The following is a 12,791-nucleotide window of genomic DNA, read 5'->3' on the forward strand; positions in this document are numbered from 1 at the left end:
ATATTAATCTATCTTACAAAACCATGTTCTAAAGCTAAAATTATTGGACAGGATTAGGAATATACATAAAGTAGTTAGATAAGAAAGGGGCGGTATTTGAGTTAAGACTCACAAAATTCAAATGACAAAAAGCTGTGTCACAATATCCCCAATATACAGTATGCAATACAATATGGTTGTATTTTAAGCAAAACACCTGCTCCACCCAGTTGTCCATCAATCCTGAAAGACTCAAACTGGGGTGTTGGTACCTCCCTGTCCCCCCAGCCCAGCTCCTTAGTTTTAGCAACATTCAGTTCCAGACATTGGACCGAGTCGCTGACGGTCTGCTGGTACCTGGTCAGTTGCTCGGGGTTCTCCACCGATGCCACCAGTGCCATGTCATCCGCAAGTCATTTAAAAAGGCTCATTATTGCACAAGATGTTGCTTGTGTACACAGAAAAGAGAATGGGTGATAAAACACAGCCTTGGGGAAGTCCAGTGTTTAAAAGGTGTGTGGATGACTGAACAGTGTTAAAAGCTGATGAGTCCATGAATAAAATCCGTATGCTTTTCTTATTAGCTGCTTTAGCCGATAAGAAGTGACCCACTCATATGTTCTTACTTTAATCAACATGTTGTCTGACGGTTTAATTGCTCTGACATGTTTCGCCTAACCTGGAATGTTCCGCAGAGTGGCTTTAAATCATCTGTTGTTTAGTCCTGACATTTTGACTGGACTTTCTTTAAGAACTTCTAAATAAATTTGAAAACAATTCTGTGTAGTTAGGTATTCCCCTCATCAGACCCTCCCTTTCGTGTATTAGGATTCCGTTCAAGGACGCTCCTGACGTTGTATTGATCAGCACACAACTCCTGTCCACTCAGCTAACAGCCGCTCCAAGGTGAGACCATCACTCACCAACTCCCCAGCGCCTCCCGGTCTCTCTCTCATCCCTCCTCTCACTCCAAAAGCATATCTTGATTTCCTAAAAAACCTTGTCATTACTTGGATTTTATCGTACGGGAGGACACACAACTGGCTAAGCGCATCAGCAGCCCAATCCCCCCGGGGCGAGATCTGGAAACGCGTAACGACGCACGGCGCGAGCAGCCCTCACTCATCATTGTGATGGGAGAGAGAGACTGTGCGTAAAACCATTGGAGTAATACAGTATGAAGAGTGTGAAATTGTGAGACCGAGAGTTGGAGACATGAAGTCCAGGAGTCAGGACCAGAGTTTGTCGGACTCACGAGAGCTGGACCGATCCCACGACCCACTCACAGGTAAGAGCCGCTTCTTTGCTTTGCCATTTGTCTGATTTGTGTAACTTATTGAGCCATGATTGCCCTAACCTCGCGTTTCCGAAATGGGTAGCAAGTTATAAACTGGAGAGGACCACAGCACAATGAATTACTTTATGCACAACCTAATTTCTTGGGTAGCCATGGCTTTAAAACTAAGTGCCAAACCCTCCATTAAAGTGACTGCTGAAAATTGATTCTGAAATATTGACTGAGTGGGAGGGTGGCTCAACTGTAAGACAGTCTATGGCTGTGTAGTGCAACCAAGAGTCATTGTGGAATGGCATGGTTGCCTGAGGGCGTATCAGATGGGAACCAAGGTAAAGCTGCTTTTGTAAATGTTACAGTTTTATGATACAGGTAAAACTTTTCTTAATCCTCTGCAAGTGGAACTCATCATGTTTCCCAAACTTTTCACACAGAGCATCTTAAGTTATAAAATATATTACTTCCCCAGTACCAGAAGGGTTAGATCAGAAACAAACCAGTACTAAATAGGTTTAAAAATGGGCTAACAGAGACTTCAACGTGGACTTAATCAGGGCTAAACCTCGAAAGACCAAATGTATTGCACTCCAAAAGCATGAACCAAATTGTATCAAATGACAATCGTCCAGACGAGGCTCAAGTACCACAGTTTGAGAACCAATGCTCCACCACAGCCCAGTAGGAACTTATTTATTTTAGATGATGGCCACCTTTATCTAAAATTAAACTTACACTTTTGTTTTTCCCTTAAGATCAGATAAGTCTTGTCACTACTGTCAAAGAAAGGCCTCTGTACAAACCTCCTTTCTCTGCTTTGCGCCGTCATTGTTTATAGAAGTGTTTTCAAATCTAAAAATAACAATGAGAGTGAAAATAGCATCTTTCATGATAAGTTATGCGAAAGGGGCTAGTATTGGAGAAGAGGTGTCATCTTAGAGCCACTATAGTGTGGTTGATGTTGTTTGCAATTTGATATCCACATGCTATCAGCTAACTAAATAGTGAGCAAGAAGGAAGGACAAGAAGCACTTAAGACGTATCAGAAAAGAAGAATAGAATTTATATGAATGGTTTGAAATTTAGGTGAAATCAAAGGCCAAGGAAGCCCCCCCATGTTGATGCTTTGCTCCAAATATCACCATTTACTGCCTTGCTCATGCATTATAAACACTCACATATCTTTGCCAAGTCATCACTTTGTTCAACACACCTCACATGTCACTGGGACCCTCGGCCACTGCTGCTGTGGCGCTGGTCAGAGGTGGTTCTCAATGTATGGAGACATTTTATTGTTTTGCCAACAATTTTATCTAGGAATCCATTATTTTTATGCTTTGCTGCTACATCTGCTCCAGCCATGACAAGTAAGTGCAGTCAGTGTCTTCATATAGTATTATTTTGTTATTCCTTTATTTAGTTTTCAGTGGGACATTATACATAATAAACATTCTAGCAATGGCTATCGAATTAGACAAAAGGTTTCCATCCGCAGATCTTATTGGGCATCATAAAAATATCAGTGGTGTCGCTTTAGATTAAGGTGTGCTCATAAGTATTAATAAGCATTAGTAATAATTTTAGGGTTAGGGTAGGGGTTAAGATTAGGGTTAAGTTAAGGGTTGGCTATGAATAAGCGTATTATTAATGGCCTATTAGTATGTTAACAGATAAAATATAATAAGAAGAGTGTTAATACTTTACAGTCATATTATTCATGCTTATCAATACCTTATTAATACTTAATGAGCACACCTTAAAGGAACATGCCACCGTTTTTCCATACTGAGATATGTTCTTGCCTGAGCTTAGACAAGTTGATACGCACCTGTCTGGTTTGTGTTCGTGCCCGTTGAAGAGCGTGGTCGCTTCTAGCTTCACCCCGTTTGAAGCCATCAACTCCTCTAAAGCTCAGGTAAGAACATATCTCAGTATGGGAAAAAACGGTGGCCTGTTCCTTTAATATACAGCATTACCTAATATAATATAAGATAATGTAATATGATATAGTAAAATATAATGGAACGGTGTAGCAGACAGATCAGACAACATAACATACACACACACGCCAAGCAAAAAACAAAGAGAGAAAAAAGGCAGTTTTTGGTATTCACTTTGCGACTGAGATGATGGGGCCTCTCTTATTGATTGAGACACTGTGTTCCAGTGATGGGAGGCTGTGCGGGAGAACACAGCCAGGCTGAATGCTGATCTCCTCAGAGAGATTGTGCAATTCCCTCTGGTGCTTCGGTTTGAATAAACAGTGACAAATGTGGAAATAGGAGGTGGAGCTAAACTGTGTACAATTGTATAAAGCAAACAGATATTGTGAATGTCAATGTCAACTTTATTTATATAGCACATGAAAAAAAAAGTGCTGTACAAGAAACATCATAAAGTGTAATTAACGAGTGCTTCAGTAGATTGTGCCAGATCAGGAGCAGGATGTGCCAATGGTAAAAGGTTAAGTGCTTGTATGTGTTTCTCATCCGGGAGTGGGGACAGGGTACACAAACTAGGGGTATTTGGAAATACTTCAGTTAAAGAAGGTGAAAGTGGTTACTCTATGATTATCAATTCTATTATATGTACATTTTAAGTATGTTGTTGAGGTTTTGGACATTAAATATTCTAAAATGATAGATTATCGAGAAGATATGTTTCACTCCTTTACTTCGCCCTCAAGTAAAAGGATATGAACCACTGTAAAATGAAGTAATAAATGTAGTATGTTAGATGTTTTGCTGCTGGTTTAGCTTGGTTTGGATTGACATCTTCAAGATAAAAAAGTACATGTAATTTAGTTAGTAGTTACCGTAAGTTGTCAGAAGCCTGTTGGGGATTTGATAAAAGGTCTGTGCGCTGCTGCTGGTTCACTTTCGCATAAGGTTTAAGAATGATATTTTGTTGCTGGTGAGGGTTGAAGAGACCAACGGCAGAGAAAGTATAAATGTGATCCATCTAATAACAGTCAAGCTTGAGTGTTGGATTCCCATTTTGCACAAGAAGTGAGAATATATATTTTTTGTTGTGTTGCTTTCCATAGTATATTTTAGCAGTAGAAAGCGGATTTACCCCTGAACTAGCGTTGAATTAGGGACAGCTCCTTTTTATTGGTGGCAGTCTGTCCAAATACTTCTCTATACAAAGGTCTGTCATCCACAATTGAGACAGTGATCTCTTCTCTAGCCCACCCCAAATCCGACATTTTTCTTCAAAATAAATCTTTGTGGGAACAAGACAAAAATCCTCAGATAATCCCAGCAGATTGTATCGATGCAGGAGTGTGTCTCTCTGTGAAATGATTTGTGCATTTATAATCATCACCATGTCTTTTCGTGGATTACAATAAACAACTATGTCTTCCAATGGATGGGTCTGAGCTGCAGGACTCGGGAAAACAGAGACATCACTTGGGTCACATAGCCTAAAGTAAATGGTTGTAGTTATTGCATAATCTACATTACAGTGAGATTTGCTGAACTGTTTGCTGTGGGGTGCGGTGGTTTGTGTGAGCAGAAGCAGATAACCACCCACAGTGGACAGTGCTTGGTCCAGTCAGCTTTAGAGATTATAGGACAGGGGCTTCAGGATTGCACGGCTTTGAATATGTACGTCCCCCTCTCAAATAAATAAATCTAATCTTAAAATATTATCAGCCTGGTGGTGTATTTAACCCAGGAAGGAGACTTGCCAGAATGAACTGAAACGGGAAAACTGAATCTCTTATTCACTGCTCACCATCTGTTGGGACCGATCTGTTACTGTCTGGCATATGCAGTCGGTCAACTTGCAAACTGAGAGAGATGAGACTGTAAAGGTTACTGTATTGTCCCTGTACGGAAATGTATATGTGTACGACCCCACCCTTCAATGCCGTTGGGGAAACCTGTCAGGTGCAGTGGGCGAGGAACTCATTTGCGGCTCTTGAACTTTAGAGAGAATGTCAAACAAAGCAGTAAGACAAATGAATGTGCATTTATTTTCATGCTCAGTCTGGAACTTTGGGGGTTCTGTTTAGTATGATGAGACCATATGGGGAAACTAGGAGGTGTTTAGTTGACAGGAACATATCATTTTTTACATCATGACCAGGTTTGTGTGCCTTATTAATGACAAACGATGGAACAGGAAGCAACTGAATGCAAGGTTACTTTTCAGGGTCACTTTCACAGAAATGGTGGAAAACAAGCGCGCATAAAATGTATGCAAATGCTTTATCAATAGATGCACAGTTTTTTTTTCCCAACAGATGTCTGAGTTTACAGTATAGGAAGACAAAACACATTTCATTCCATTAGTGAGGGGAAAAAAAAATCCGGTATAGTACTTTAGGGATAGATTTTACAGAAATGATTGTATTGTTATGTGGTATATGTTTTCTACTGTGATGTTCTGTTCATGTATTGTAGGCAGGGTTGTGTCGCAGACGATTTTCATTATTGCCAAAACCTCACCACTGTAGCCTAAAGTAAAGAACCTTTTTCTGCAAATGCCAATGTTTTACATCAGTTGTTCTCAAGTGGTCTGGCTTTGGGACCCACCATTACCCTTGAATGGCAAGCCACGACCCAAATAAAACTGCAACTTGTCATATATCGTTTAAAATATGAAACAATATATGACAATATTGTATTTTCCACACATGTTTTTATTGAACAAGCAGTAGATTTGCCTTTAAGACTGAAATGTATGTTCAAAACAACCCAATAACATTAATTTGAACAGACTCATACCGTGTCAGATAGAAAATATTGGGGAAAAAACAGTTCCTTATAGGCTCCCGACCCACTTTTGAATCCCGACCCACCAGTTGAGAATCACTGTTTTACATTAAATATGACCAACTGGGGTGTTCTGCCAGGAAATAAAAAAATACTGACACTATTTCTCTTTTAAAGTACTTTAACGGGTATTTGTTCTCTTATTTGCATAACAGTATTTCTCAAAATCATCTTGGGGGCCAGAGGTTCTGTCTGGAGGGCCGGATTTGGCCCCTGGGCCTGACGTTGCCTACCCCTGATGTATTGCATTGCTCATATGTTCTGTGTTTGGTGTCTGTGTAGGCTCTCAGTCGTACAGGAGTTGTCCATCTTCAATGAAGGTTCTTGAGTCGTCTTATGTACTCTGTTGTTGAAGAACAGAGTACAGAAGACGACTCAAGGATCTGTGTTTAGTGAGATAAATCCAGTCAAATCAGAATCGTTTGTTGATTAAAGTGCATTGTGCCATGTATACCCTCCATAGCAGAGGTCTTTTTTACCCTGCTGTGAGTTTTGATCTACTCTTGACTTTTGCCCCCAACCGTGGACATTGATTCTCACATTCAAAGTCGCTGCCTCATTAGATATAAAGGGCTGCACAGAAACAATACAGTTTACGTATTCATCACATCAAGGTGCCCTTCTAATCTAAGCTCAGCATCACATCTTATTCAGCCTGTGCTCGTGAGCCTGTTGTTTTGGAAGAGGCTGGGCAGTGCCTGTTTGTCTTTCCATGACCGAGCAGCTGCTGTATTTGAGGATTGATTGACAACTCTTGAGTATATATTGTGTTTCACATCTCAACAAATTAAGCCTTTATTGGACTCGAACAAAGACGCACATGGACATTTATTTTCCATTTCTGTGAATGCAAAGTGACACAAATATTTGAATTATTTTGTCATGTTTATGTTTACTGGTATACATTTATTTACATCTGAAACACAGCCTCCTCTATTGCCAGGCAGGATGTGAGCTCTGAACTAAACTTTGCTTGACAGGACATGCTTTGTAACTCAGTCAAAGCTCAACAGTTCTCTCTAGTGGTTAAACGCTCATATAGCTGCTCGCATAGTGTAGCTGTTATACGCATCTATTAGATCTATCTATGTTTTTAAAATTGTTTTCTTGCATGCCAAAAAGAAAATATAATCATGTTTTATGTCACATGGGCTTCGACAAATTACATATTTTTTCCCCATTTATTCCCTCATTTGAGTCTATATGCCATATTATCAACTCCTCAAAGGATGCAGTTGGCGTCTTCACTCTGCAACGCTCTCGTGTTGTTCAGCACACTTTATTCTTTGTGTGTCTTTGGTGCAAAAAACTTCTGATACAGACGCCGTTAGACAGGGCACAAAGAGAATATAGAAGCACTCGGAGAGCTCACTGATAACAGCAGGGGTGTGTCAGACTGGAGTTTAGACCAGTGGGCAGTGCGGAGTGAAGCTGTGCAGACCAAACCAGAGGAACCTTACGAGGAATGTGGTTTCAAACATTAAAGACACAAGTGAATTGAATACATTTGTGGAAACTTTAGAAATGAGCCTCAGGTACTTACAGACAGGCTGTAATAAAGGAGGGAAGGATTTGTGTGTTTTTTCTTCTTTTGTACAATACTTTGATCCATACAGTGTACATACAATAGGAAGTCTGTGGGGAACTGACCCACTGTAATTCTATTCAATTCAAGAAGCACATGCCCTCCACAACTGCAGCAATACAACAGCATAAGGCAGGGGCGCACAAACCTTTTTTCATCGAGGGCCACATTTTGAAGTTTGTAAGGCATTGAGGGCCACAATTGCACAATGACAAATAAAGCACTTACTTCTTTACTTACATTCAACTGGATGCATCTAAGAGAGGTTTTAATTGTGTCGCACACCTTCACTTAGACTTGGAGGCTTGATGCAGCTCTGTCCCTCAAAAAAATATTAGTTTTTGTGGCTATTATGTAGAATTAGTCTATGCAAGCTCATTGTGTAGAATGATTAAATTAGTAAAAACTACCTTCTCTGCGCAAATGCAACAAGAAGCTTGAGGGCCACAGAAATTGGTCTAAATTTGGCCCCTGGGCTGCACTTTGGGCACCAGTAGCATAAGGTAAAGCAAATACCATTGTTGCTTGAGTGATGACAATATTTTTTTTTTGCTATAGTTATTTATTTTCTGGACACAGATCCCAAACACAAGAGACATTATTGGTCTACAAACATCAATGTGGTCTTGTGTCTGTCCTGAAAAACAAATGCATTTATTACAACAATTCCACGGCCTACTTATTGCTTGAATGGCATACATCACCATTTTTCTGCCAGTAATTTACAACTTACTGCAGCCAAATGTGCCAAGAAGAGCAGTCCTAAATCTTGGACTGAGTTTGTTTGGCTTCAGAAATAGTTGTACTGTAGGTCAGCTCCAGTCAGTCCAAAATCCTAAGAGCTCTTGTGCCACATCCAAAAACACTAAAACTCCCGGCTCATGACATCTCCTGGTGTACAGTACACTGCCCCGTCTCTGTTTTTTTCTTTTTCATCCTACTTAAAATAAAAATATCTGGTGATTTTAGGCAACCCGAGCCCCAAACCCACCAAGAAGACGATCAAACAGCGCTTCCTCAAACTGCTGCCCTGCTGTCGCTCCAGCTCCAGGCCTTCTCTCACACAAAGCAAGTGTCTGGCTTCACCCTGTAGTATCCATAAATATTTACAGCCTATTCTAACCGGAGCCAACCCCGTCTCTCCTCCGCAGGAAGTGTGGCAGACGAAAGTGAACTGTCCACAGTGTGGTACAGACCAGAGGGGCTCGACCGACTCGTACAACAAACAAAGTTCAGCAAGAAAGAGCTGCAGATCCTTTACAGAGGCTTCAAAAACGTAACGTCGTCCTCGTGTGAATGATGTGTTTGTTTTTTACGTGTTCAATGTGCCAAAGGTAACAAGAGTGTATCCGATTTCTTCAGGAGTGCCCCAATGGAGTTGTAAATGAGGAGACTTTTAAAAGCATCTACTCGCAGTTCTTCCCAATGGGAGGTCAGTCTCCTCTGTTTCTGTTGTTTTAGGCCGGTAATATTATTCAGCCAAAGCCCTAGACTCAAAACTCTTCACTGGCCTCGTTTTTTGAGTTGGTGGCTGGAATCCAGAGAAACTCATAATCTTTGACTCGGTCTCTCTTCACAGACCACAATCTCAATGTAGTTTGCAAAGACATTGACACTTGTAATTCTATTATTAAGTCTATACTAGACTTAAGCATTTGAACTGAAAAAAGGTTTGTAATAATCCCTGTGTTCTGTTCTCCAGACTCCAGCACATACGCACACTTTCTATTCGATGCTTTTGACACCAACCACAACGGAGCGGTGAACTTTGAGGTCAGTGGGGCGGCCATTTTGAATTGTTTGGATAGCATTTTTTTCATATTTTAATCACCTCTCACCTCTCTCCAATTTGGCTTTACACAATTGGCTTTTGTCCCTTTTTTGTTGCATTTTTGTTGCTTTTTCATCACTCTTTTTTTTTGGTCACTTTTCCATTGTGTTTTTGAAGCGTTTTGTAATGTTTTTGCAGTTTTTTGTCGTTTGTTACTTTAACATCACTTTTTTTCTTTGCTCATCTGATGTGTTTTTGTCACTTTATTTGTTTCTCTTTTGTGGCATTTATGTTGCTTTTTCATCACTCTTTAGGTATATTTTTTGTCGCTTTTCCATTGTCTTATTGTCTGTTACTTTTCTGGCATGTTTTTGTCACATTTTTGAAGCGTTTTTGTTTTGCTTTCGTAGTTTTTTTGTTGTTTATTGTTGCTTTAACAGCACTTTTTTCATTGCTTTTTTGAAGTGTTTTGTTACCTTTATGTAGTGTTTTTGTCGCTCTTTTGTGGCATTTTTGTTGCTTTTTCATCACTCTTTAGGTGTATTTTCCATCCTCGTTTTCGTTGTTGTTTTGAGACTTTTTTTTCAAGAAGCTTTTAGATTTGGGTAAAACCAAGCTGTAGAAAATGAGTTTGGTTCCGGTGGGGGTTAAGAGGTTAATCATTTTGAATCATCTTATTCTTTATGATGAGCCATATTTTCCCGTCTGTTTTGAAAGCCACGTACAGTCTGACCTCTGTTTCCTGTAGGACTTTGTCATCAGCCTGTCCATTATCTTAAGAGGCTCCACTGCAGACAAACTGAGCTGGGCGTTCAACCTGTACGATATCAACAAGGACGGCTGCATCACCAGAGAGGTAAAAGCCAGGTCTATACGCTGGCCGATATAAACAAGGGGTAACAGTGAGCATTTTTATTGATAACACACATTTCAATACAGGAAGCAACTTGAAGGAATAGGCCACCATTTTTACACACTGAGATATGTTCTTACCTTAGCTTTGACGAGTTCTTTAGGACCTGTCTGGTCTTCCCCCGTGCCTTCTATCACGTAAACACAGCGCAGACGGCGTTAGCATTTAGCCTCTCCCCCTCTCCTCTATAGCTCCAAAACAGGTCAAGATAGAAGCTACCAAGCTCTTCTACGTTTTCCCTATTTAAATATGGTTACGTGAAGTGTTAAACTACAAAGTATAATTACACAAAATTAAACTGTGGATTTTCTAAGCGGATAAAAGGGGAAACTATATTGTAAGGCGTAATAATACCAGGAGTAGTAATCCACGCAGTAATCTTCACTTTACTGTGCGGATGCCAAACTACTCCTGGTATTACTACGCCTTACATTATAGTTCCCCCTTTTATCCGCTTAGAAAATCCACAGTTTAATTTTGTGTAATTATACTTTGTAGTGTAACACTTCACGTAACCATATTTAAATAGGGAAAACATGGAAGAGCTTGGTAGCTTCTATCTTGACCTGTTTTGGAGCTATAGAGGAGAGAGGGAGAGGCTAAATGCTAACGCCGTCTGCGCTGTGTTTACGTGATAGAAGGCACGGGGGAAGACCAGACAGGTCCTAAAGAACTCGTCAAAGCTAAGGTAAGAACATATCTCAGTATGTAAAAACGGTGGCCTATTCCTTTAAAGGTGCATAATGCAACTTTTATGTAAAAAATAAAGTTGATATTTGTGCGTATTTCATCTTGTAGCTGTATGAGTGGTCAGTGTGGCACCTTTACTCTCCATCACAGTGGTCTCTAGGACGCTCCAGGATCAATAGTTTGGAAGGTTTTCATTGCTCCCTCAAGAAAACCTACAAAATAATTGATCCCGGAGCATTGTAGAGGCCATAATGATTATAGGTGCCATGATAACCACTTATACAAGGTCAAATATGCACAAATATCAACTTTTTTTTTGTTGCATAAAAAGTTGCATTATGCACCTTTAAAATCAGTAAACATAGGCAAGGCAAGTTTATTTGTAGAGCACAATTCATACACAAGGCAATTCAACATGCAAAAACATAACTTCTAAATCTCTGAGCAATCGGCTTTTAGTGGCAGCTTCTGTTCAATAAGGGGGTCATTGATTCAACCTGCATATGAATGTGTTTATTTTGCCCCTGTAGGAGATGACGGACATCATGAACTCTATCTATGACATGATGGGGAAGCACACCTACCCCTGTATCAAGGACAGTGATCCCAAGGAACAGGTGGACAGCTTCTTTCAGGTGAGTCTTTGATAGAACTATACACCGTAATACAAGTCATTGCAGGTTCTTTTGATTACTCAGCAATGTGATTTTGGAAAAAAAAAAGAGATTGTGATGTATATGTAAGATACAATTCAGAGAAAATTTTAAACACTCAACATTTGAGAGGAGACTGACATACCCTCCTACCTTCAGCTGGACTTCACTCGAGACTAAATTGTGGTGGCAATTTTTTTGATGCAATTTATTAACCTCTTATTCCCTGCCTTAACTGAGTGCATTTTCTCCAGGTCGGCTTCACCCAAATTTAAAAGCTTCTCGACAGTGTAATGCCTCATTTGAAAGCTAAGGCCTTCAAAACTGATACTTTTTTGTCGCGTTTGTCACATTTTTGCCATATTTTCATTGCATTTTTGCTGTTTTCTCTTAGATTTTTTCGCTTTTCATTATTTTTTTCATTGCTCTTTTTAACCTTTTTGTGGATTTTTTCTGTTTTCATCAAGCTTGTCACTTTTTTTGTTGCGTTTCCATTTGCAGGTCTTCGTTCTTTACTTTTACGGATTTCTGCTTGGCATAATTACTAACAATTGACCGGAATGTGTTTCAGAAAATGGACCAGAATGGAGATGGAGTTGTAACTATTGATGAATTTTTAGAAACATGTCAAAAGGTTTCAAAAAATATAAAAAATATTAACCACTTACCCTGAAGCAACGCAAATCCCTAACACGATTTATCTTTAACTTTCAGGACGAGAACATAATGCAGTCCATGATGCTGTTTGACAATGTGATCTGAGCTCTGGTGAAACCGGAAGAAAAGCCATGTGTTCACTGGATCAACTGTAGAGGGCGCTTTCGAGTCAAGTCTCAAAGAGCGGCCGGAAAAGTTCAACATGGGACAAGCAGCAGGAGGAACACCTCAGACCCTTCCCTAAATCTGAGCCATTTCCCTCAGTCTTTTCCCATCGCATTCTGTCTATGAATCACTGTAGTGCATGTAAAGGACATTCATCATTCAAATGCAGCAATAACCTTTACAATGTTAGTTTTTTTTTCTTTTTGTTTTTGCATGGTGTGAACAGATTGGGGCTCAAAGTGCTAATATTTTATATTATATAAAGATGACATTATGAAATAAACTATACAAACAATATGCTAA

General features: G+C 39.8%; 1 protein-coding gene across 1 annotated transcript; it reads left to right on the forward strand.

Moving 5' to 3' along the window:
* Positions 1 to 799: 799 nt before the first annotated feature.
* Positions 800 to 12,761, forward strand: LOC306960716 (A-type potassium channel modulatory protein KCNIP2-like). The gene is made up of 10 exons (XM_079553194.1): positions 800 to 1,267; positions 8,609 to 8,711; positions 8,795 to 8,915; positions 9,002 to 9,071; positions 9,342 to 9,412; positions 10,159 to 10,266; positions 11,544 to 11,648; positions 12,238 to 12,300; positions 12,381 to 12,532; positions 12,567 to 12,761. Exons 1-9 carry the CDS (start codon positions 1,195 to 1,197, stop codon positions 12,426 to 12,428), a joined length of 762 nt encoding a protein of 253 aa, XP_079409320.1. The 5' UTR covers positions 800 to 1,194; the 3' UTR covers positions 12,429 to 12,532; positions 12,567 to 12,761.
* Positions 12,762 to 12,791: the final 30 nt, after the last annotated feature.

Source organism: Gobius niger (genome assembly GCF_951799975.1).
Source record: "Gobius niger genome assembly, chromosome: 3".
Classification (NCBI taxonomy): Eukaryota; Metazoa; Chordata; class Actinopteri; order Gobiiformes; family Gobiidae; genus Gobius; species Gobius niger.

Coding starts and splice junctions, on each gene's coding strand:
- LOC306960716 (XM_079553194.1), top strand. CDS start 1,195: ATGAAGTCCAGGAGTCAGGACCAGAGTTTGTCGGACTCACGAGAGCTG. Junction 8,916..9,001: donor TTTACAGAGGCTTCAAAAAC/GTAACGTCGTCC, acceptor CGATTTCTTCAG/GAGTGCCCCAATGGAGTTGT. Junction 10,267..11,543: donor ACGGCTGCATCACCAGAGAG/GTAAAAGCCAGG, acceptor TTGCCCCTGTAG/GAGATGACGGACATCATGAA.